The sequence below is a fragment of the Buteo buteo genome, chromosome 15, assembly GCF_964188355.1.
Source record: "Buteo buteo chromosome 15, bButBut1.hap1.1, whole genome shotgun sequence".
In the NCBI taxonomy this organism is placed as follows: Eukaryota; Metazoa; Chordata; class Aves; order Accipitriformes; family Accipitridae; genus Buteo; species Buteo buteo.
This window is the reverse complement of record NC_134185.1, coordinates 2,016,131-2,041,678: the sequence shown is the minus strand read 5'-3', so window position 1 is coordinate 2,041,678 and position 25,548 is coordinate 2,016,131. Positions and strand designations below refer to the sequence as shown.

At 40.8% G+C, this 25,548-nt stretch overlaps 1 protein-coding gene across 1 annotated transcript in view; it reads left to right on the top strand.

Annotated features, from left to right (window-relative positions):
* EYS (eyes shut homolog) overlaps positions 1-25,548 on the top strand; it is an 810,501-nt gene that overhangs the window by 194,903 nt on the left and 590,050 nt on the right. The window contains exons 12-13 of the mRNA XM_075046421.1: positions 17,033-17,146; positions 19,043-19,165. Coding sequence (XP_074902522.1) covers positions 17,033-17,146; positions 19,043-19,165 — 237 coding nt within the window. The remainder of the gene's footprint in view (positions 1-17,032; positions 17,147-19,042; positions 19,166-25,548) is intronic.

Sequence of the window (25,548 nt, the reverse complement as noted above, 5' to 3'; positions counted from 1 at the left end):
TATTTCCTACTTCATGGAGCATACTGTCGGGATTGCCAAAGTCGTCATATGGGATAAGAGGGTGGAGGACAAAGGTTTGGAGTACTCACATAGAGGAAAGGCAAATGTTTGTTACAGCAGCATGTGTGAGGAGGGGAAGGAAATATGTATTCTGCATCTGCATGTTGAATAAACAGCTGGTACTTACTGCCAGTGCCACTGGTACATGTGATATTTGAATAAATGAAGTTCTATTTTATAACTTCCTTAATACAATATGGTCATTGCTACTGCAGTATTGATGTTTGATAACACTACAAAGCCTCTCTTAAAATACAGCAATAAACTTATAACCACTGCAAGAATTAATATTGTGTTTGATTCCCTAAAGTCAGGTAATCTGAATACAAACTTACTTTGGTTTTGTGCTTGTAAAGTCTGTCTTCTTCATATTCATGACTTATGGTTTTGTGGGTTCTTTCGGTAAAGAAACATCATGTTGACTACTCAGCACTGGTAAGGCCACTCCTGGAGTACTGTGTCCAGTTCTGGGCTCCCCAGCATGAGAGAAACATGGAACTACTGGAGAGAGTGCAATAAAGGGCCACAGAGATGACTAAGGGACTGGAGCATCTCTCCTATGAGGAAAGACTGAGAGACCTGGGGCTGTTCAGTCTGCAGAAGTCTCAGGGGGATCTCATCAGTGTATCAAATACCTGAAGGGAGGGTGCAAAGACAGAGCCGGGCTCTTTTCTGTGGTGCCTGGTGACAGGACCAGAGGTGATGGGCCCAAACTGAAACACAGGAGGTGCCGTCTGAACTTCAGGAAACACTATTTCCCTGTGAGGGTGACCAAGCACTGGCACAGGTTGCCCAGAGAGGTTGTGGAGTCTCCATCCTTGGAGATATTCAAAACCTGCCTGGACAGTCCTGGGCAACCAGCTCTGGGTGACCCTGCTTGAGCAGGGGGGTTGGGCCAGATGATCTCTGGAGGTGCCTTCCCACCTCAACCTTTCTGTGATTCTATGATTTTGACTGTGAAATTATAGGCTCAGCATACTCTTGAAGGACTTCGCTGGCACAGTTGTACAGCAAAGCACTGGCGTGGTTGCATTTGTATCACAAAGCTGCATGCTTCATTCCTGTGGCCTTTAAAAGCAGGAGGAAAAGGAGGTTGATCTCAACTCTCTCAAATTTGATTCTTAATGTTCCTTGCATTTTGCAGAGTAAATTACTCTTCTCATATTTCTTTTTGTAGTAGTCTTATGTAAAGTTACCTCAGTTTTCCAAATCCAAATTGTTTGGTGATACTCATAAAATGTAAAATAGGAATATTTTATACACATGATCATCTTTGAATTATCATTCATATTCTTATACCTACAAACTTTAACTAGATTTTTAGTTTTGCAGTTTCATTACCATAAACTAATTAAATACAAATACACTATTTCCCCTCACACAGCATCTCCTGTACTATCCCACTAGCATTAATTTTATGTTCTATGTTAACATTCACATCAATTTCTTTTCATATTTTCATGTGTATGGAACTAGTGAAACTTGTATGGTATCCCAGTTAAAATCATATAAAGCTGGTACAATTTATAGCATGCAGATATATTTACATTTTAGTTGACTAATTTCTTCTGTTTTCTTGTCTAATTTAATTTATTATAAGTAGGCAATTAAGTGTGAATACATGGATTATAATGTAGTTAAAAACCACCCTTCTTAACTCATTCTTGATTTAAAAATAATGCAAATGAAGCTTACTCTTCCTTGTGTATTTCCAGCACATTAAGATAGCTAATTGATGTTTGTGAAAAAGGCATTATTTGTTGGCATTCTGATCAGCAAGAAATAAATGTAATAGAAGTATATGATATTATATTGAAACTGAATAATCTGCTTCAGCAGAAAAAATTTAAGATAAATACAAATTACATTTGTTTTCTGTCTGCAGGACAAATTCTCTTAAAAATGTGACAAGGAAGAGACAAAGAAATAAAAATCTATCGATATGTTTTCCTTTTGAATCTTTCAGAGTGGATAACTCACACTGTGTACACCAGACGATTCTATTAAAGACAGATTTGACCTATGCTTTTAATTTCTTCCCTTCCAATCCTTAGGTCTGTAATATACCAAAGGCAGCTCTGAACAGCTGCAACAGTATGAAGTGAACTATATAATGAAAACCTTTAAAAACCAGTCTCTGCTATCTGCAGCTCTGTATTTGCCCGATGATATTTCCCCTTCCTTACTAGTCCTCCTGTAACAAATATCCTCAGAATGTCAGGAACAGACGCTGGACATTTACATCCCTCTAGAGAAAGGGTGTCCCTGCCACGACTTGTCACAGGGAGTTGTTGCAACGTCCCAACCAGACATGTTGAGGGCTGGGAGCTCTTGAGTCACTATAATTTTCTCATATTTCAGACTATCTCCAGTGGCAGGACTGTTGCAGATAGTAGGATCAAAATGTGTGTTTTTTTCTGATTCTGAAAGGGCAGCAGTAGTCCCTAAAACATTTTCACACTATTAGCAAAAAATATAAGAATGTTAAGTATTTATTTAAAAAATGACCTGAGTAATACACTTGTCAGTAGCTCTGTTAAGAAGCTCTCTACAGTGTGTTGTTTTCAGGAAAGAATTTCTGAAACAGGGAATGCTAAGAGGAGAATAGCATTGAAAAGCATTTTTTTCCATTTTTAAGAATGAGGTGCTTTTCTCTGTGCTTGTTAATTTTCTGTCGTTTTGGGGGGGGGGGGGGGGGGAAGTTGCTTGGGCCAGATTACAGATAACTATGTTTTCAATCTGTGTTAGTTTCTATCTAGTTAGCTAGTTCACAGTTAACTTTAGGGAAGTGTCAAAAGCTAACATTTTCAAAAGGACGGAACTGCCAAGAGAAAACAATTCTAACTAGTTAAAACTTTAAAAAATGGCTTGTAACAACTACATTAAGGTAGGTTGGCAGCTATGCCTAACTACCTTTGTTTCTATAAAGGTCAAAATGCTAAAAAAGCACAGGCAAAAGGAATTTGTCCTGTAGTTTTTTAATACATTGGCATGCAAATCAGCTCTTTACTTGTATTTTCTACTGCCCTACATTTTACATTTTAAATGTATAGAGTATTAGCTCATTTCAGTGGTTTTAGTATTCTGCATTTTTTTTCAAGTTTCCTTAGTGTTGAGTATCATCAAAACAAATTAAAATATATAGGTCTTGGTTCACACAATAGGCTCTTTGGAACACTTCTTCATTATCCTTCAGATTAAATCTTGCACCATTGGCTGCTATTTATGAGAATACCAACTTACCCTGTCTTCATCTGGCATATGTAAGTTAGGAGCAAGTGGGTTAGCTCTGCCCTGTTTTCCCTCAGTGAAAGCTAATTTAAATTTGTTGTTGTTTTGTAGATCTGCCAAACTGAATTTCTGGCTCTGTGTTCCTAGGCTAAACAGTAAGGCAGTTTAATGCCTTCCACTGTTTCCAGCTTTAGTCATGCAGCCATATAGTTAAAATCGTCACAAAGTGGAATATGAGCTAAGTTAAAGCTTGAGTGGCTCAAAGCTTATGCAATAATATCCATGGTTGAAACTTTGTATTTCTATGTCCACAAACACAAATCTTTTGCTGTTGTGGTTTGCTGAGAAGTGCTGAAGTTTAGAACAAATCATAGTTTCCTAAGGAGACAGGTCTGATCTGTTATGAGCTGCTGAAGCCAGTAGCCCAACAGTGGTGACACCACCAGCATCCCATGCTCCCAGGTCCAACCAGGAACAAGGCTGGGAGGGTTTTCCTCACAGGCACATGCGCACATAAATACAGGATGTATATATGTATACTCACGGCCAGCCACACAAATCAACACAGGCAGGAAACATAGCACTTGCACAAACACAAACAGCACCAACAATCTCACCCTATTCCCTTCTCTGGCCAACCAGGATTAAAGTTAGTTGGGGAAAATATATATACATATATATATATATATATATACCCTGGGGCTGAGGGTCCCCTCGAACAGCTTGGGGGGGAGCCGAGGTGGGGGATGATGACCCTGACTGGGGCATTGGGGTGCCCCCACCTGCCATCGTACCTCTGTGCTCCTTCGCGTGTGTGGAGACGAGTCTCTAATCACATAACGTAATCCATAAACCAATATCACATGTTCAATAATTTCACCTGAAAGAAAAATGATTTTTTATATTGTGATGGGGTCCTGCAAAATTATTTCCGTCTATTCATTCTCTACAAGACAGTCTATTGAGGAAAGCTGTTACCAGCATAGACTTCAGTTATTTACTTTTATGGGCCACATTTAAAGAATTATTATAAGAATCCTTAGAGATGGATTAAAGGGAGGTTATTTAGAGGGAAAAAGCCTTTGAACAGGTCATTTAAGAGTAACAGCTTAGTAAAACAGTGAAATAAGGCAGAAGCTAATAAGGAGGCTAATTGTCGTAAGCAACTGGAGGAAACAGGTGTGGGATACAGTAAACAGGGCAGGAGACTTTACTTAGAATTTGTCCTCGTTCTTATCTTCCTTTAACATTGCATCATAGTCATCTCTTTACTGCCTTCTTTCCTCAAATTTCCTTGATGATTTGGCATGTATATGCTGGTCAGCAGTACAGGTGCAGGTCTCAAAGGACAGGGACTTGGAAGGCAGCAGGCAGGGTGAGTGGGAGAATTTTCTTGTGTCCTCCTGGTTTATAGCTCCTCCCTGATGGAGAGAAAACAAGGAGGAAAGTAACACTTGAAGGAAAAGGAGTGCTCAAATCCAATTTTCTCTCCTGCCCCATTATTTCTTTGCCTCCTAATCCTTACCTGAAAAATCCTTTAGGAAGATGTTATCACTGCTTGCAACCATTTTGTACCCTGAACATTGGGTGGTCAAATTCTCAGATCCTGTGCCTTGGAAGGATGGCATTTTGGGACGTCCTGGGTGATGATGTTTCTGTATTTGTCCCTCGATGTTTGGACAAAATTGCACCACTGATACAAGAACAGACAGCCACAGACTCAGCTACTATGGAGTTAACCTTTATAAATTTGAGAAAATGGATTCAAGCCTGTGAGGAAGTGGCCAGGAAGTGTAGATATAGGAGGAAGGGAAAAAGATATAGATATAGATATAGATATAGATATATACACACACATATATAAGTTTCAGAGGGATCTTTTCCCTGAAGAATTAATACACTATACTCGTACTGAGAAATCTTCTGACTTAATACAAATTGTATTGTATTTAAAAATTTTTTTTAGATATTAGACATGCTGATATGAGCAAATTAGCTATTACAATCCTTTTATCACATCCTAATGCCCTTTTTAATTTTATAGGTTCCAATGACAGCAGTTTTAAGACTTTGTAAGAAAGAAAATTTTGCCAAACCCTTGAAATTTTTGAACACTGTGTTTGGCTCAGAAATACTGTGATGTCTGAAGAAACATAGGGCATGGTTTAATACACATACACCAGTTTTACAGCAGTATTAGGAAACTGCACTGAATTTCAGCTGTGTTGCTCTGATTTACAATGGCGTAAGTGAGGGCAGAATCAATCTTATGGGTTTTTGAAGTGGTTCAATTTTTAGCAATGTGAGCTGTCTTATGATTCTGTATATCATCAAAGTACCATGATCTATACACAATAAAACCGTCACATCCCATTATATCCATAAGGTAGTGAATTCATAAGCTATTACCCTATACAATAGACTTCTGTTTACTTTAAGGGTGCAGCGATACAAAGATTAAGTGAGATAAATTCAGGTTTAATCAAATGGATCATCTAGGAGAATGCAGGACCATGTGCTGCAACCAGCTACTGTTTGTGGAGATGACAATGACTAAGATCCACCCCTTTTCTTCTTTTTTCTTCCAATATTCTCTAGGGAAATACATACCCAATAATAAAAATAGAAATAAAGAAGTACTACTTTGATTTGGCATGCTTTTATGCTTTCATGCAAGCAAGGTCCTATAAAGATATCTGAACAGAGAATACAAAATTTAAAGTGTGTGGAGAAGGAATTTTGACCTTTGCAGTTGATGTGATCAGTGCAACCCTGTTATTTATTCAAAATTAAAAATTAAAGAAAGAACCACATTTTTACTGTTGCAGTTTGGTCATTTGACTAATGCATGTTAACAGGTGAGGATACAGACCCAAGTAATATATAAAGAACTGAACAAAATAAATAACGGAGTTAAATAGTAAACTAAAACATAAAAGAAGTAAATGAGGATGACTTACAATGTGAGAAGAATTATTCTCTTGTCACAAATAATTTTCTCCCTCTTAGCTTTCCTCACAGGATTGAAAAAGTACACTTCCATAAATGCAATACTACACATTCAATCAGTAGGTGAGTTGCACATTGGATTGAGATGTGCTGAAGACTGTCTGCTCCTATCAGCTTGGAAATGTTGCTAAAACCAGACAGTTCTAATGCAGTATGATTCTACCTCCTGACAAATTAGAAACATGAGCAGACTCACTTTAGTTTATATTCTCAGTAGCTTAAAAGTTAAAGCTTGGCTAACGTGTTGGTTTTGGCTGGAGTAGAGTTAATTTTCTTCCCAGTAGCTGGTATGGGGCTGTGTTTTGGATTTGTGACCAAAACAGTGCTGATTGCACAGGGTTGGTTTAGTCATTGCTGAGTAGTGCTTGCCCAGAGCCAAGGGCTGTTCTGCTTCTCTCCTCACCCCACCAGCGAGGAGGCTGGGGGGGCACAAGGAGTTGGGGGGGGACACAGCCGGGACAGCTGACCCCGACTGACCCCAGGGACATCCCACACCAGAGGACGTCATGCTCGGCAATTACATCTGGGGGAAGAAGAAGGAAGGGGGGACGTTGGGAGTGATGGCATTTGTCTTCCCAAGGGAGCGTTGGGCGTGCTGAAGCCCTGCTGTCCTGGAGATGGCTGAACTCCTGCCTGCCCGTGGGAAGTGGGGAATGGATTCCTGGGTTTGCTCTGCTTGTGTGGACAGCTTTTCCCTTCCGTATTAAACTGTCTTTATCTCAACCCATGGGTTTTCTCACTTTTACCCTACTGATTCTCTCTCCCATCCCACTGCTGGGGAGTGACTGAGCGGCTGTGGGGGCTTAGTTGTTGGCAAGGGTTAAACCACGACAGCTAGGTCTTCTAGTTTATTGATTTGATTCCTTTGGTGATGCAGAATTTTTTGTTCTATTCCTTTCCTTTTTTAATCCTTGCCTAAACCAAGTATGTAGGGACCTTTTATAAAATTAAGGGATTTCCATTTCATGCCTTCAAAATTAACTACATTTGCAAGCTCTTTTCCCTTCTTCTCCTTAACTTCCTCCCCTTGATGAAGGTCCGAATATATTTTCTATTTTAGTCCTAACTGTAGATTCCTATTTTGTTATTATTATTATTCCTTAAGTATAGCTAGTGTCATGATTAGGATAAGGTCATCCTGGTCATAACTTAGAACATTATAAATGCAAAATATGAACATATTCTAGCTTCCTTGAGGGAATTCTTTTAACTGTCTCCCATATTTCAACTTTACATTTCTTGTGCTTCTCTGAATTCTTAGAAATTTCCTATCACTCTGAAAATAAAACAAAGACCATAGCAACTTCTCTTGCCATAAATGTTGCCAGTAGCTATCTAAGACCCAACTTAATTGCAAGCTATTGTCTGTTTATACTGGGATGATATTCCAGAGATGGCAATCTTCAGATTGGATTTCTAAGAAAAATCTTATTTTGTTTTTCCGACTGGTATTTTTAATTCTTTCTTTGTCTTTGGCCTTTTCTCCATTCTGAGGGAAGGAGATGGTCTTTATTTAAAGAATTCTAATGAGAGGTCTCAGCTGCCTAATCTTTGGAGGTAAACTGAGCTGCGCATCTTCTTGTGAGCTATATGGAAGTGATGGCACAGAATAGCTTTGTAGGGAAGAAAATTGTCAATCGCAGTTTAACAGGATTGCTTTCCAAACTAGGGCTTCTCAGAAAGTGAGATATTTTTTCCCCTGTGATTTGTGTGGGTCTCTTGTTAGTCTGAAAAAAACTCCTCTTTTTTTTTTCCTGAGATGTAATGTCACATTGTAGAAAAAATGTTGTGAGATCTTCAATACCTTTTCTTTTTTCTTCCATTATTGAGCACTGCTAATAAGTTGGTATAACTATTCCTTTTTCTTTTAGTTGGGTGACCCCCCTTTGTTGTACACAGGATAAAAGATGGCTACTGCTACTGTGAAAGATAAGAAATTATCAGAACAGTAGTGTTCTCTCATCTTTTCCATACGGAATTCTTCAAAGAGGCCAAATCATGAAGATTCATTATTATAAGAAATGAAAGTGATGGTAACTTGACATTGTAGTGGCTAACAACAGCAGCTAACATACTGAAGAATTTTATCTCTTACCGTGTTAAAGGAATATCTCTTCTCATTACAGCTTTGTTTCCCATCCTTCCTCTTTTGCTCTATGACATCAGGAAATTCTTACCTTCCTCCTAGCAGGAAAGAAAAGCAGCAAGAAGTTGTGACAATAACAATTGCTTGTTAATAATTCATAATATTTAACTTAAAGATAGTAAATGGCAAAAGCTTCATTTTTCCTCATTTCAAGTGTACCATATGGAAAATAACTAAGGTTTAGGCCAAACTCCATACAAAATGCAGAAGGAAATGCAAAAGATACTAAACATAAACTTCCTAAAGAAATAATGCTTTATTCTACCTATCAATGAATTTAAGAAAACAAGGAAGACTTGAGAAATCAGGTATTGGATACACGTTCTCTACCAGTCCCCCGAGAAAAGATTTTTGAAATGATTTCTGAGAAAGCTCTATATCTATAAAAGGAGTGAATAAAAATTCACATCTGTCTTTAATAATCTAATTTCTTCAACATTTATTCTATTACCTGAAGCTGGCAAGAGTTACCTTCTTAGAACTCCTCCTGAATGTCTGATTGCACATCTGCAGAGCAATCAGATACAAATACCAAAACCTTCACAGAAACATAGAATGGTTTGGGTTGGAAGGGACCTTAAAGACCATCTAGTTCCAGCCCCCCTGCCCTGGGCAGGGACACCTTCCACCAGACCAGGTCGCTCAGAGCCCCATCCAACCTGGCCTTGAACACTGCCAGGGATGGGGCAGCCACAACCTTTCTGGGCAACCTGTTCCAGTGCCTCAACTCATCCACCTGAGGTCCTCCCCCCGGACATGCCTTTTGCAGGCAGCTCTGCTGCCCGTCCCTGCCCCAGGAGAAAGGTCTCGGCACTCCCTGCGGTCCGAGGTCTGCACCGCAGCCTCTCCCTTCAGCAGCTCCGTCCGGGCGGGGGCATCGGCCCCGGCTGGGGTAGGTGGTGCGGACCCCCCAGCCGGAGCTGCAGCCTTTGCTCTGCCCTGAGGGTCAGGTAGGACGAGCGCCCTCGGCCCGCGCAGACGGTCGCAGAGCGGTGCCCGGCTGTCGGGTCGTGCGGACTTCGAGCCTCTCCGCTTGGCCAGCGGAATGTCTTTCCCTCGAAAGGGAAAGGGAAATGTCTCTCCCACGCGAACCGCCGTGCCACGCCCCAGCTGAGGCGCCACGTCCCGTTTTCCCGCCCCGTTTTCCCACGCTCCTGGTTCCCGGCGCTCCCGTGGGCCGCCCTTAGTGGGAGCGGGGGCGGCCACCGTGACTCCTGGCCCTGCCCAGGCCTCCCCAGCCACTTGCTCTGGTGAGAGCTGCCGGCTCCCGGTGGGTGTCCGCACTCCCCTGGGGTTTCCCCAGCTCAGGAAACTGCCCTGCAGGCAGCGATCACCCGCGGAACATGCCTGCACCGGAGCCGATCGCCTCGGCGAGTCCTTGAAGTTACGTATTTGCTGCTTAAGAAAGAAACAACTTCCTCATTATTCCTTTGAGAAAGGCTCTGGTCTCAGAGGTTTGCAGTTCCTGCAGTGCCAACTTGATGTTGTCGCAAAACTTAAAATATTAAATTTTAGCATGTCACGATTGGCACTACATGTGCCTCCAAACTCACTCTTCTGGACTTTTAAGTTAGGAACTTTGATAAGTCCTGTAATAGCTTCACTGGGAACCTGATATGTTCTTCAAAGCTCCCAGTTTACAATACATTAAAGAAACAATTCGAAGTTAATTAAAGAACTAAACTTGTGATAATTCATGTATGTAGTCTGCTAGAATTTATAATAAAGGACTTATATTAATTAATTTTGCCTCTCAGCTTTTCTTTTTCATGATGTTTAATCTCATAGTACATTGGTAAATGATTGTTTGTGCATTTGTGTTTAAAATATGAAGAATTGTTTTACGTGTCCTCACTCATTAGGGAGTTAGATAGGTCATGTAAAACAGATTTTAAACCTAATTCATTTTGTCATGTTTTCCATTGGAATTTTGAAACCACAGCACCCATCTAGTAGTTTGAGAATCGATTCTAATTTTACCATGGTTTTTTTTTTCTTTAAGTTTTTTTTATGGCAAAACTGCATATAAAATATGCAGGCCGAGTATGTGAGCACATTCCCATCATTGCGCAGATAAAATCGCTATCAGCTACCACTTTACATCTCGAGGGGTTTTTTTTTTTTTTTCATTCTCACTACAGAGCTGGTCTCAAAGTACTGTTCTGATGGTAAAATTGTAAGGAATAAACAAATACGCAGTTCTGCATTTGGGTATGCTGTGGAACAGTTATATTAAAGGACATTGCTGTTAAACATTATTTTGTAAGACTCTCAAAATGTCCTTTCAACAGCAATTAATCCGATTCTTTTATTATTTTCCACTGTCTTTCAACATTAGGTTATCAGCTGACACAAATCAGAATAGACAACTTGCCTATTCTGAATTTCCAAGTGGAAGAGGGTCAGATTGGGTAGGACTAACCTTGGAAATAAACATGACAATGTGTGTCTGTGAGATCAGGTAGATAGCAAACTGCATTATCACAGCGTAGAGCTCAGCCTGTGTTCTACCACTTGCTTAGCTTCACATAAGCAGCTACCATCCCATTAAGAGGTGTGAGCTGCTGTAGCTATGCTGTGTGCCATCCATATCAGGTCTAGTAAGTTCAAAGCTAGCTCACAAGCATAGTCAGGCTGGTTTGAATAGGCTATAGCTCTTTTGCCAAGTTACCCCAACTGAAACATACACAAGCTCTTCTGTAGGTACTTTTTTTTTTTTTTTAAATAGAGGATTTTCAAGAAAGAAAATACAATTTCAGAGTTGTTACTGTTCATGTAATGACCCATTCATGGCCTGTAATCCTAAGCAACTGAAGGAACTTTCCTAAGCAATCCTTAGTTTTGTAGAAACTAGACACATTGGTCACCTGCTGACTGTTGTGTTTTTTTCCAGCTAGTGATCATTACTAGAAGGGGTTTGGAGGCACACACATCCTAACATTACTGCTTACATATGAAATCACTTGTGACTACAAATGGACATGGATAGTTGGTTGTTTTGAGTTTCTTTTATTTTTCTTTTCTTTATAATGGCCAGTGGTAGTGGCCAAGTGTTAAAAGAGCAATTGTCTCAGCAATTAGATCATCAAACATGTCACATATAATTCTCAATTTGAGCAGTTTTAACAAGTTTAACTTTGTGATATTCAAAGCTCTATTTCTGGAAGAATACAAAGTTGTTATCATAAATGACATAAAATAAAATAAAAAAAAAAAGTAGGTCAATACGGGATATGCAAAAAACAACCCTCCAAAATTGCCAACTATGCAATCACAAGCTTGACAATGACTAGCAAAGCCTCAGTTCAACAAAAAAGGTTCTGTGTTTTAGAAGACCACAAAACAAACATTAGTCAATGGGATCATACTAAAAATACTTCAGAAGAAGATATCAACATTTATTGGACTCTTTCAAGCAGTGAGAATTGGCAATTCTCTGGGTTTTGAGTGACATAATCTCACAAAGAGATCTACGAATCTATAATCTAAGAATATATGTGGGTGTAAGGACTATACCTATGCAGGAATAAACTGCACAAATAAAAAGTGTGAAACTATTTAGACTGTAGTTCTGCAGAGGGCAGTTTGGAAGCTATAGGTGATTTAAGCTTAGACTTGATTTACAAACATCACGCAGTTGTAAAAATAGCAAGTATTGTTATGATACACTGCACATTACAGCCTGAGTTAGAATACCATATTATATACAGTACAGGAACAGAAAAGACAGAAACTTGACTCATCAGAGATCTAGTGAACAAGACCTATAAGAAAATGTGGAAGAAACTGTTTGTTTGGGTTTTTTTTAAGCAACAGAAGACTGAGTAGAAACATCAGTCATGATATGTACATTAAAAAAATCAAGATATGTAAAAATCTACAAAGAGAAGGGAAATCAGTTCTTTTCCACATCACCTGCAAATAAGCCACAAGGGTTGACTGAGGTAAGGAAATCTAATTTAAAGAAAACCTGCAGGAATAAGTGAAGACAGAGGCTACTGACACACAGAGACAGTGGACCCTGTACCCAGGAAGACGTTTCCAAGAATCAACTTGGTTAAATCTCTACGAGTTATTTTCTTCTTGAGCTAAGGACAGACTATGGTGACAAGGTCAACATTATAACACACAGGGACAGTGAGCATGCTTGATTCCAGGTGATAGATCAAAGAGAGAGGCAGAAACATCGTGTTATGTCAGCTCCTGGTTCTGTAGGAGGTCTCACGCAGGGTTTTGTCTCCATGACCATAGGACCCTGTTTGAGGAATGAGACTGCTGGGAAGAGACACGTTTATCTGAAAAAGCGGTTCAAGGACATCTTTGCCAACAGAGATGTTAGTGAGGAGATCATTAAAAAGGTGACCAGCACTTTTTGTGCTGGAACCTTGAGTATTTTATATCCAAACATTCATGTTACAAATAACCTACACAGGTAGCCACTGCAGTTTGGCAGTCTGTATTTCAGAATACCTTTCTGTAGGTTTTTCATCTTCAAGAAAGATAACCAGGTGTCACGGCCCGTGCGGGCCAGAGCAGGAGGGCGGTGGGGGATGGCGGCCTTCGGCGGGGCCTTCGGCGGGGCGCGAGGACGCCCGGCGGTCAGCGGAAGGTTTCCCTCGGGGCAGAAGCAGCCTGAACTCGGCAGGGGTGACAGCCGGCGGCGGGGTTTCTCTCACGAACCGCCACCGAACCGCCTCCGCCACCCGCAGAGCTGACCGCATCTATCTCCGGAGCTCCGTTCCGGGGAGAACGCCGGGCGAGCCCTCGCTTCCCAGCGGGAACCGAGCGGAGCGGAGCGGAGCGGACCCCCCGGCTTTGCTCTCCGGGCTCCTCCTCAGAGAGGATCCGCGGAGAGAGACGGCGGGAAAGCCCCGAGCAAGACCTCGCCGGCCCTGGGGCCAGCCGCGCTCCCTCCCCTCAGCCCGGGGGGCCCTTCGTTCGTGCCCTTTTCCCGCCTCCTCGCCCCGCCTGCGGGCGGGCGCTCGCCCTCATTAGGCTAAGGAGGCGTCCCGCGCCGGCTGCGCTTCCAGAGCCTTCGGGGGGTCCGGCCCCTTCCCTTCCTCTCCCTCTCCCTCTCCCCCTTCCCCTTCTCTCCCCCGCCGCCATGGCCGCTGCCCGCCGCCGGGGAGCTGCCCCGCTCGGCGTCTCGGCAGAGGGAACCGCGCGTCCTCCGGCCCGGCCCGGCCTCCCCGCCCTGTCGCCGGTGCCCGGGGCTGAGCGGGGCCGGGCGGCCGCTCCTCACCCGCGGCTCCTGCCTGGGCAGGGGCCTGGTGAGGCAGAGCTCGTCCTTCGGCCGGACTTGCCCCGCCGCGGCGTTCGGGAACCCCTTCGGTCTCTCGCACCAGGCTGGCAGTTCAATGCACGTAGGGTGTGCTCGGTGTGAGAAAGCTCACCTACTCTCAGTTGAAACGAAGTGGATGTAGATGCGTATTTGAGCCTGCATGAAAGGTTAGTGCAATATTTAGCTTACCCCAAGCTGTGTTCTTCCTGGGAGCAGAGCTGCATCCGAATATTTCAGATCTTAAGTTTACTTTTGATCTTGGATATGGACTTAAAGGCTACGTTTAAAGTATCGCATAAAATGGAATCAACAGTGAAGATGTGTATGAGTAAAGATAACCAATTAATGTGGAAACTTGATTAGTAGTGAAAGCTAAATTAGACAAATTTACTTCAGGACTTGAATGCTGTATGATAGATTTTACAATACTTCCACGTTTTGGAAAATGAAGTCCGTTATCAAATATCCAAGTGGTGGGAAGATAAAGCTCATTGGAACTTAGGACAAGTGGGGTCGTCCTAGGTTATTGAGGCCAGTTCCGCAATGCAACAGAGTGACAAAAAAACTAACCTGAAAGGGACAGCGTGGAGTTTCCTGGTTTGAGTTTAACAATGCTTCAACCTGAACAGCACTGCTTATTTTGATTTTATTACATCTGCAAGTGGAAACAATGTGTCACTTCAGGAAGAAAGCCTTTGGGAAAAATAATGTGTTCTTAACCAAAAATCTGTTCCCTGGATGATACCCTTACCATTAATGTTTAGTAATGTATCCTCTCAAAAAATAAGGACTAATCATATTTCCAAATGTAACAGCATGGCTAGCAATGCTGGTACATGATAACATCTGTAAAATGAACACAGGAATTACAGTTTACCTCATTAATCTGCATGATTTGTACCCTCCACCATCAATATATTAACTACTACATATTATCTCCATTTTCTTTGATAGTTAGGTAGAATCATGCAAAATATGTGATACCAGATAATCCAGAATAATCCAAATAGTGATGATTGTGTGGTGCCTTCCAAAAAAGTTCAGTCTAAGACTGAAAAGGAGATTCTTTGAAAGCATGCCTGATATCTGACTTCTCTTGTATTCTGTGCAGGTTGTGCTCTGTATCTTATGTGAGAACCCAACTGTATATTAGAATTCATAAATAAATTCTGCAAGAAAGAGGGAAAAGAACTCTCACATTGATTGTGCTGGGACACTCCATTATCTATATTTGTTGTTATTTTGCTGACGCAAATAACAACTCTATACAAATTATTTTTTCTGGTATTCACAAATGCATCATAGATTGACATTTCACGATGATTCTGAAGGCTTTTGAATTTGTTTTCTAAATGAGATAAGGTTGAGAGACTTTAAAGATGACAGAAAAATAGGAAGGAAAGATGTAAAATCATCTGGTTTTCCTAACATAAAATTATCTTAATTTGTTGAATTTTTTTGGTAGTTTTAAAAATAATTTTTTAAGAAAATAAAAAAATTGGGAATTCTTTGCTTTACATAAATAAGCATCTGTTTAACGTATAGTGAAAGCATGCCACATCATCTTTTGCAATTCATGTCCTGGGAACCCACTATTAAAAAAGAATGCTTTTCCTCCATTTGAATAATTATGCTAAGGTACATGGAAAGAAACTGAACAGAAGAAGAGAAGAAAAATTTTCAACAGGAACACCTTCACTTTTATGTATGGATTTTTTAAAATTATCTTAGTAACAATGAAGATCCGATTTATTTTGTTCTTCCAATCAAACTGAATGTGCTACTGGTTGTGCAGGGATTAGTGGTGATATTTGGAATTAAGACAGAACGGAGGTATAGATGTGTGGTGGGTTGACCTTGGCTGGCAGTCAGACCCCACCCAGATGCTCTCTCACTCTGCGTTCTCACCAGCATGGGGGGAGAGGATGAAAAATTTTATGGGTTGAGATAAAGACAGGGAGATCACTTAGCAGCTACCGTCACGGGTAAAACAGACTCAAATTGGGGAAAATCGGTTTAATTTATTGCCAATTAATGTAGGTTTGCATAGTGAGAAACAAAGGCAAATTAAAACAATACCCTCCCTATCCCTGTTTTTTCCCCAAGGCCCAGCTTCACTCCTTCGGTCCCGATTCCTCCACCTCCTCCCCACCCCGAGCAGTGCAGGGGGATGAGGAATGGGGGGTCGAGGTCAGTCCGTAACAGCCCCTCTCTGCCGATCCTTCCTCCTCACGCTGTTCCCCTGCTCCAGCGTGGGGTCCTCCATGGGCTGCCGTCCTTCAGGAAAAACCTGCTCCCATGTGGATTCTCCGGGGGCCACAGTTCCTGTCAGGAAAACCGGCTCCAGCCCAGTCTTCTCCAGCGGCTGCCGGGGAACCTCTGCTGAGGTGCCTGGAGCCCCTCCTTCCCTCCTCCTCCTCCTCCTCTCGCCCAGGTGCTGGCAGGGCCGTTTCTCACACTTTTTACCTCACTCCTGACCGCCCGTGTCACGTTTCTGCCCTTTCTCACCCAGGTTTCCCCCCCGTTGGCTGCGGGGCTGAGCCGGGCCCGGCGGTGGGCGGGTTGGAGCCGGCTGGAACCGGCTGGAACCGGCTGTGTCTGGCACCGACTCTCCTCACAGAGGCCGTCTCTGCAGCCCCCCGCCAGCCCCTGGGCACCCACACCCTGTAAAAAATGAGAAAATTGAGTTACCCTTTCCTTTTGTAAGTCATTAGTCTTTGGATTTTTGTTTTAGTGATGGCTACTTTACTTCTTTTAGCAACGTATACAGCGTCCTCGTTTATTGTATTTAAGCTGTGCACTTGACATGTGCTGAAGGCCTGATTCATATGGCACGTGTTTGTTACGCCTCAGTGTATTTGTATTTTTTTACTGCTCGTCTCCAAAGTAGAAAGCACCAGACAACGGATGAGAGATAATTGATATACTCTGTCTTATATTAACATGGCAAAATTCAAAAAAGGTTTCATAAAAATACTAAAGTGACTCTTTTATAAGCAAAATGCTTGAAAATCTGTATAGTGTTTGCATACTGGTATGAATGTGGTCTTACTTTCTGGAAGTACTTCCTACTTCATTTATTGCTTTATTCCAGCAATAAAGACATGTCTTGGTAATATTGAATAAGAAATGAGTGAAATTTAATTCTTTGTAAATAAAATACAGAAACTCTGACTTCCAGCTTCCTTTTTCAGGGGAATACGCCCATTGGTTTTAATTACAGAACAACATTTGGAATAGAAGTTTCATGTTAATAGCACACATAAAGATCAAGAAAATCAAAGCTTACCTTGCTTCCTTTGCAGGTTTTTCAGGCCAGTACTGTGAAATAGAAAAGAATGAGTGTGATTCAGCTCCCTGCTTGAATGGTGCTGTCTGTCAGAATGATGTCAACAGCTATGATTGTTTTTGCCCTGAAGGTAAGTTGTTCAAAATAATTTATTTTTATTATCTTTGACAATTTTCGAAATTGCCTGCAGTCTGCAAAACATCTTCTTGACAGTCTTCAAAACCATTGTTAAAATTTCCTTTCTATGAAAGTTATTCATTCTTTTCTGAAGTCTCATTTGCATCTTTGTCCACCAAGGCACCCAATAAAACAAGCATGCTCATTAAGAATGGAGACAGATATACCTGTAAGTGCTACTTTTTTCAGACAGAACCTCATGATTTTGGCAAAGTCTGAAGGAGTGGAGAAAACACAAATGAGCAGTGTCTGAAATCCATGGAAAATGTAATCAATAAACTTACAAAGAAAATATTTTATCCTGATGTACTAACTTGCAGCTTTATGACTGAGCATAGCAAGAAAATTACAATGGCCATAATAATGATTGTATTATATCTTCAGTACAAAAATCTGTTAAAAATTTCACAGACAAAAATAATGTGATTTTCAGCACTTTTGGTCTGTTTCTTTATAAATGCATATTGCTCAGTGTTATCAGAAGTGTATGAACAAATGAGTGGTTTCAAGAAAAAAGTAGTTAAAGGAAAAACTAAAATGCTTTAAAACATTTAATATTACAGTGTCTTTCTGGCATACTTTCAGAAATGGGTTTCTTCTGAATATTTATATTTTTTTTTAAATTGGATTTTTAGTTAAAAATAAAGTCAAGGTTGTGATTTATAACCTGGTACTTTGTTTCTGCATTTTAAACTTTCTTATACCTGTTTGATTTTAATCTTCAAATAGTACAACTTTATAAGTATGGACTGATGGTGAGTTGATTTCATAGCTTACAATATTTCAGGTATTTATATATTAATACAAGCATTCTAGTGGTGATGATAAGCTCAGGAACTCATCACAAAAGATGAAATTGCTACAAATAATTCGCATAAGTACAGCCTCCATCATTAGTTAGCTTAAATTAGAAGCCAAAACAGATACTGGAAGGCAGCTGAAAATTAAGCTTGCAAAAGATCATTCAGCTCTTTAGTCTGCCTGACCAGCTTATAGATAAATAAATCTTGGCATCCACATTGATAATTTTGTGGCTTACTTGTTACCTGTGAGACATGGGTCTGATTAAGCTCTAAATGCAAATGAGAATTGTTACTGTATACATTATTAATGAACTAAGGGTAATTCTAAAGTTTTATGACTCAGGGATCAGTGGAAATTGGTTCCATGGTCAGTTTGAGAAATTATGGGAATATGCCTTGCACTGAGGGTGCTGATGGCTTAGCATTAGTCATGGTCTTCCTGCAGCCATGGCCTGCGACAGCACTAATGATAGTCATTTTGTAGCATGACCATGAATTAGAATACATTTACAAGAGCGTAAAATGTCAGATATTGGAGTGGAGATTCTCCAGCAATTTCAAGTACAAAAGAACACTGTTGGACTCCTGAGTTTGCTAAGTCACTATGACACAAGAAACAAATAGAGAAAAAGTAGAGAAGTAATTATTTGAGAGTTGATTTTTAAAACTATAATCAGATGTCCAATCCCAGCATCACTTATCTTCGTCTGCAATGTTCTCAAAATGGCAGAAGATACATATATTCTTAAGTCTCTGCTAAACAAGAAGTTCAAACAGATTAATGAAAATACTGAATCCTAAATTCGTTCTTTCCATTATTAGCTCCTTTTAAAGTATATTTGATGGTCAAATGTATTTTCCTATTATTGACAGAGCAGAAAAAGGTTTTGGAAAGATCTTTCCATAAGACTTCAAGATAATTTTATTACAAGAGTAAATTGAGAAAAAAAAATTTTTTTAGAAAAAGGGACCCAAAGACATGCTTTAGAAATGAAGGCACAGATATAGCTGACTAATACATAGCTCTTTGTTTTTTTCCAACCAAGGTTTTGAAGGTCTGAACTGTGAAATCAACTTTGATGAGTGCACTTACGGCTTCTGTAAAAGCAATTCAACTTGTGTAGACCTGGTTGCAGACTACCGTTGTGTTTGTCCTCCAGGATTCACTGGTAAGATTTATTTTAACTCTGGAAAAGACATTAAATAGTTAAACTTTTTGTTTCTTTTTCTGAAATTAAAACAAACTCTTTTTAATTGCATTTTGTTCAGTATTTTAGCATTAATAAAAATAAATTCAACTCAGTGTTCTGTGCTATTGATAATCTGCTTTAATTTCCCTACTAATGTGATAAAAATTGAAAGCAGCGTGTATGCCATTTGATTAATTGATGGAAAGCAAAACTGTATTTTGCCTAGGAAAAAAAAGTGTTCAAAAAACACCTAGTCTATGAAACATAGCTGAGCAATGATAGCTATAGCTGGTGCTGTTTGTCTTCAGAAGATCGTATCACAGCCATACTTGATTGAGGTAGAAATGAGAATACAATTTTAGCAAGAGGACACCTTGTTCTCTTCAGGAAGGATGGCATCAGATCCTTACGATAAATAGCTTGTAAATTGCACAATTATTTGTGTGTCTAACAGGTTTAAGAAAATAGCTCTTGCATTAGGAGCAGTCTTCATGGCCCTACTTTCTGCCAGAAGCAGCTAACAGGATCATGGGGAAATCAATAAAACTGTCTCAAAAAATATGCCATCTTAACAACTAATATGCTGTGATGTCAGGGACAGGAACACACTGACTTTCAACTGCTGATTTCAGAGGGGCAAATGGAGCAGCATTAGTCATAAGCGGTAACAGGAAGACAAGCAATGGCAGTCTTAGAAGTCATACACAGTTAGTGGGTGTTGTAATAAAAAGCCAAACAGATATATACAGAGAGCTCAAAATCTGTGGTGACCAATGGAGAGGAAAGAAAAAAAAAGAAAGAGATCTATTATGGAGAAACGAAGGGCTAAAGAAGCAAGTAGAGCAGTGAATGATGAGGAGGCAAAATTAAGTTAGAAGCAAATAGAGCATTTCGGGTTGATAGTAACACCAGTGACATCCAGTTTAGGAGCACTTCATGCATATTTTGTCAGTGGTTAAAAATAGGCAGATGGGACATAAGGAATGTAAGATGACACACGGAGATTTAGAATCTGTGAAAGTGATAATAGTTGCAGTTCCCACAGACGTCTGTGATTTTGCTTGATTTGTGCCAACGTATTCTAATATTATTCAGCATTACAAAACTGAGATGTGCTCTATTTCCTACAAGATCACATCCTCCTTTTTTCTTTGATAACTGGCTTAGCTGCCATGAGTTTGCATAGTATATGCCTATTTTGTGTCAGTCATGAAAATAATGGAGGTGATTACAAAGTATTTGTTGATATAAATAGAAGTATTTTTAATGCAATAATTTTAAAAGAAGGAGCTTTAAAAACTTACTGCTATAGTGCAAGGGTCAAAATGGAAAACATCTAACTTTTCTGTAGTAGGTTGCAAACAGTCAGTTTGAACAAGGGAATACAGGAAAAGCTGTTCCTTTGAAAATACAGCTACACTACTTCGGGATGCGATGGAATCCACATTACAGAACCAGAACTATAAACTAATGTGCGGGTGTCACCAAGGCAGTGCAGAACAGGGTACGTTCTCCTTAGGAGGAACACTTTATCCTAGATTCATACTGATGCAAAGAGTTTGCCAATAAGGTGTCCATTCATTCCAAGACAAAAAGGAGTCAAGATCTGCCAACAGTAAAACAGTTACCAGTGAGTTATGGGCAGATTTTAATGGGTACCTTGAGGCCTATGCTGAAGTCATAGAAGTTCACATGACTGCATAATAGGCCATTATGAAAAGGCTCTATTTTCTCCTGTATTTCCTGGGTGAGAGACTTTTCGTCATGAATATACTATTGATCTCACTTCATATTGGCTTTTTTTGTGAGACAGGACAGCTCCCACAGGAAAACAAATCAGCCAGTCTACTGACTGGAACTGGAAGTGGGGATAAGAATCCTCTTGATTACACTGAATATTTTAATCTGTGCTCATACTATTTGTATAATAAATGCACAGTCAGCCATTGTGGATGTCATTAGGTCTGCTCTCCACAAGCCTTCCAACAACTGCTTCAACGTCCCTAGAAAGAGTCTTTGATGCAAAGTACTGAATATTTTAGCTTCTATCTTCTAAGAAAAGCAAACAGTAGTGAAAGAATGTTCCACGCCCTTCTGAGTTCTAGGACTGATGTAAATGGCCCAGGAAGATATTGCCATAATAACAGTGATACACTCAAAACGTTTTTAAGGGGAAAAGGAAACGTAGCATAGATATAGGAATTTTTTGTTTATCCAGTTAATATTTAAGCAATGTAGAAATCCATATTATATAATGAATGTAGAAAAGCACCATTAACAGCACAGTCAAAATTGTTACACCAGAAAACTTATTAATATCTACCCATACTCCTGGTGTTATGTTCAACTTTCTAGTGTCCCTCTGGGTCCTACATGTGACAGTCTCAGTCTTCTCAAGAAGGTGTGGGGGAGTTTAGGCGTTAGTCATTAGCATCTTGAGCCCTTTCCCAAGAGAAAGTTGATGTTCATGGTGGGGGTTTCCTCCTCTTTAGTCTGGGGTCCAGCTGGGGTTATTTTTACACAATTTCTCATCCAGCCTGTGTCCTTCTCCTGCACTGCCACCTGCAGGCCGTGACTGGGGGGGGGGGGGTGTCCCCCCCTCCCCAGCGGGGCCACCCCCTGAGCTGAAGCTGGAGCAGGGCAGGCAGGGGTTAAACCAGTGACACCCAGCTCAGGCCATGGCCAGGCTGAGCCCTGAGCCCCTGCGCTGCCCAGCCGGGCCTGCCCCTGCTGAGGGCAGAAGTCATATCTGCTGGGCTACAACAGTGAGCTGTGACTGCACGGAGGCCCAAGTTAGAAAGTTCATTAACCGATCTTCTCACTCCCTGTCGATCACATTTTGATCAAGGAAGTGAAATTTGAAAAAGTCCAGTAAATGTATAGGTCTGATTTTTTTATTTTCATTTTTTTTTCAAATGCATTTTTGTTTTTCTAGCACGTTAATAGGCATTTCCAAATAAAATTTAGCTTTAGCATCTGAGCTGGTCGGGTACAAAACCGGTCTCAGGCCTGGTTGTTTGCTTGTCTTGCTGTTTACTAGCTCTGTGCCTGGCAGCATCACTCTGCTTCGATGTCACATGCCTTGTGCATGAACGCTCTGCTGGAAGGGCAGCACTGGACAGGAGGGAGACAGCTGCCTGTTCGAATGGCCTTGGCTGTGGAGCTTGTTCCTTCCCTGGGAGCAGAGCCGGGAAGAGGCAATACCCTGCGTGAGGCAGGGAGCGGGCCTGGATGGAGGGAGCAGCTCTCTCCTGCTGAGGAAAGCCAGCAGGGCAGGAACACCTAAAACATCTGAGAGAGTCCTGAGAGGAACAGGGAGTCTTCTTGCAGCTTCTGCTCCCAAGTGCAGTTTTTATTGTTAAAAGGGTGAACACCTGAGTGCTGGGAGCTTTGCAACCTGCTGCATGGTGTTTCCTTTGCTCTGAGCAAGATAGGCAGACAGAAAGCAGCAGCTCCTGAGAAAGTCAAGGGAAAGACTGTATGAAATCAAAGCTTGCTCTCAAATGCCCTCTTGTGGGAGTCAGCACACACAGGATCGTTGTAATTATCCCCTAGTAAAGAGCTACTGGACAAATGGACAGATGGCGGCACTGCCACCTCCTTCCCTCACAATGTTTTGTTCGATTTTGTCAATTAGAGGGGTTTCAAGAACATCTGGCAGCTGAGATAAATAAAGGCAGTCCAGGTCTGTTAACCTGGCAAGCCTCAAAAATTAGAAAAAGACTTGCTGAGCGCATCCAGACTGGTGAATTCTGGCCATTATAAGAACCTGAAGACAGGTGAAGTAAGGAATTTTAATATTGAACAGTAGGACACCTTTAGTACCTGAAGTAGTAAGATAACTTGAATCAAAGCATCAGTCAGGTGGGCTGGTATGGAATTCATCAGTGATCCAGAAGGAGGAAGCAATTTTATGAGGTGTTGGTTACTAACTGTTTTCATTATTTGGGTGGATTTTCTCTGGTAGTGTAAGTCACTGGAACCCAAGAATTTTGAAAGTCAGTGTTCTGGGATGAGAAGGCATGTTTTTTTAATCTCGAATAAGTGACAGGATTATATTTTGCCCATTGTAAACCCTTTGCCTATTTTAAATTTTAAAAGATATTATTAGTTAAATGGACTTCAAAATTGTGCACATGTGCCTGAGTGTAGAAGTGATCCCTGTGCTAGTAATGTTACCTGATCAGAAAGGAACTCCCGAAACACACAAAGTATGTTTAGAGAGGAGACATTGCTTTATTCTGCGCAGGGTGCAAGGTAGAAGATTTCCACAAACTGAGCCCACCTACTGAGGTTTTCAGTCCATCCTTATACACTACAGTTAAACCACCTTGCCTATCTCATACATATGTTCCACCTAACTATTGCATATTCATTATGTTGAGCAGGCATGACATAGCGTTCTCTTGAGCAATCACCCCAGAGTCTTCTATGCCTGTGCGGAGGTCTCGGGTGGGCTTCGGGGGTCCCTTGGGCAAGACTACCCCTCCTCCTTTTGTACTTTTGTGGGCATGTGTCACCTGCGGACACCCGGGTCTGTGTTTCTCAATGCCGAAGGAGGACGTATGTCCTTAATTAGCAAGTCTGTGACTCTGAAATGTCTAGTGCCTTGACTATTTTCCAAACACTCCTTAAGCATCCTCCATTGTAAGCAGAATCTTCAACTAGATAAGCTTTACCTTGAGTACACGTAATCTAAACAGTCCTTGAATGGCAAGCATACCACACTTCTCATGTTTTAGGTTTTTTCTTTAAGCTATCACTGCCCTCTTTTTCATTAATCAGTCTTTTGAAAGCTTGAGGCAACAGTAAGGTGACACTAGTGAACACTGGGTAGAGGAAACATGATTCCAAAGTGATTTTTACTTTAGCACTTAGCACTAAATTTTGTTATAATTTATATGCATGAGATTCTTAATCTGACTTCCTCACTTATATCATGGTCCATATGAATCCTCTATGTGTAACATGATCCTTGTTTTAGGTTTTGCCTGTGTCTCATTCATGTTTTTCATTATCATGAGGCAGTATGAATCAACAGTCAAAATCTACCATCAGTCACATGTTGACTTAAATAAGTCTTTAGGCTTTACACAGCAGACTAAATAAATTTGCAAGCTTTTTAATTCTGAAGATCAAATCTATATAATTTCCTCTGGCTTGTCTCACACTATGAGCTTTAGGAATCCTGTGGTAGCTATTGTGGCTAAACAAGTGGTCCCTGCAACACTGAACGTTTGAAAACCAAAATTATAGAAGGATGTGCAGTGTCTTCTAGCTCAACTCCATCACAAGGCAAAAGGTGATACCTTTTTTTGTGCTTTCAAAAATCTTTTCCTGTGCATTCTTTTTCTACGGTTTTCTAAGCTTTGTTTTCAGCAAGCCTGCAAAAGCTGTTCTATTTTAAGCAGCTTTTGCCTGACCCAGGTGTTTGTAGTTAATAGCAGGACCACTGCACAGTTTAAAATCATTGAGTCACTCCATCCTCCATTCCACACTAATCATCTCCAGTCCTGTCTTCACAATTCAAAGGAAAGAATCAGCCTGAGAAATCTGTCGGTGCTTACCCATCTTTAGAGTCAGTCACAGATACTCAGTCTCGCTTGTATCTCATGCATCAGATTATTGTTCCACATCAATGGCCCTTACAGAAGCAGCGGAAGAGCCAGGTATTCTTTACTCTAATGTCCCCCAATGACCAAGTTCATATAAACAACAAGCCTATGTCTGATCTCTAGTCAAAGCACTAAGGTTTTTCAAACCAACCCAAAACCTGGAAGCTGAAGACTGAAGAGGGTGGGGTGGTTCCCCTGGCTCCTGGCCAGCAGAACTCTGATCACAGCAGGCCCATGGTGGCACCTGCTCAGCTGGGGCAGTGCCCACGGGCTGCTGGTTTTCAGAAACACTCCAGAAGGTGGGCTGCTGAGGGCAGGCTTCCCGCAGTTGGGCATGCAAACTTAACTTACTGGAAAATAAACGCTATTTAGGCATACATGGAAATGTATTCAATATGTATTTCTGTGGTTATTAGAGAATGTTTATCATCACATCCCATGTAAGTGTACCTGCTTCCCCTGGAAGGAATTCAGGTTAGAACACTGAGTGGGGGAAAAAAAAAAAATCAGTAGAGTGCAGAAAAGTCTGTTTAAGTTTCATCATGCTGCAAATTACATTACATAAAAAGTTTGATAAAATAATACATAAAAACTATTGAATTTCATGAAAGAAAAACAAATCAATTATAGTTCAGTAGCAATGTTTTTTCCAGTCATTGAAAAAATAAGCAAAGTCTCTTTTTTTGGGGTGAGAAATCAAATGGCACATTTCTCCAATGGTTTTCCATCTGCAAATAATAAGCATGA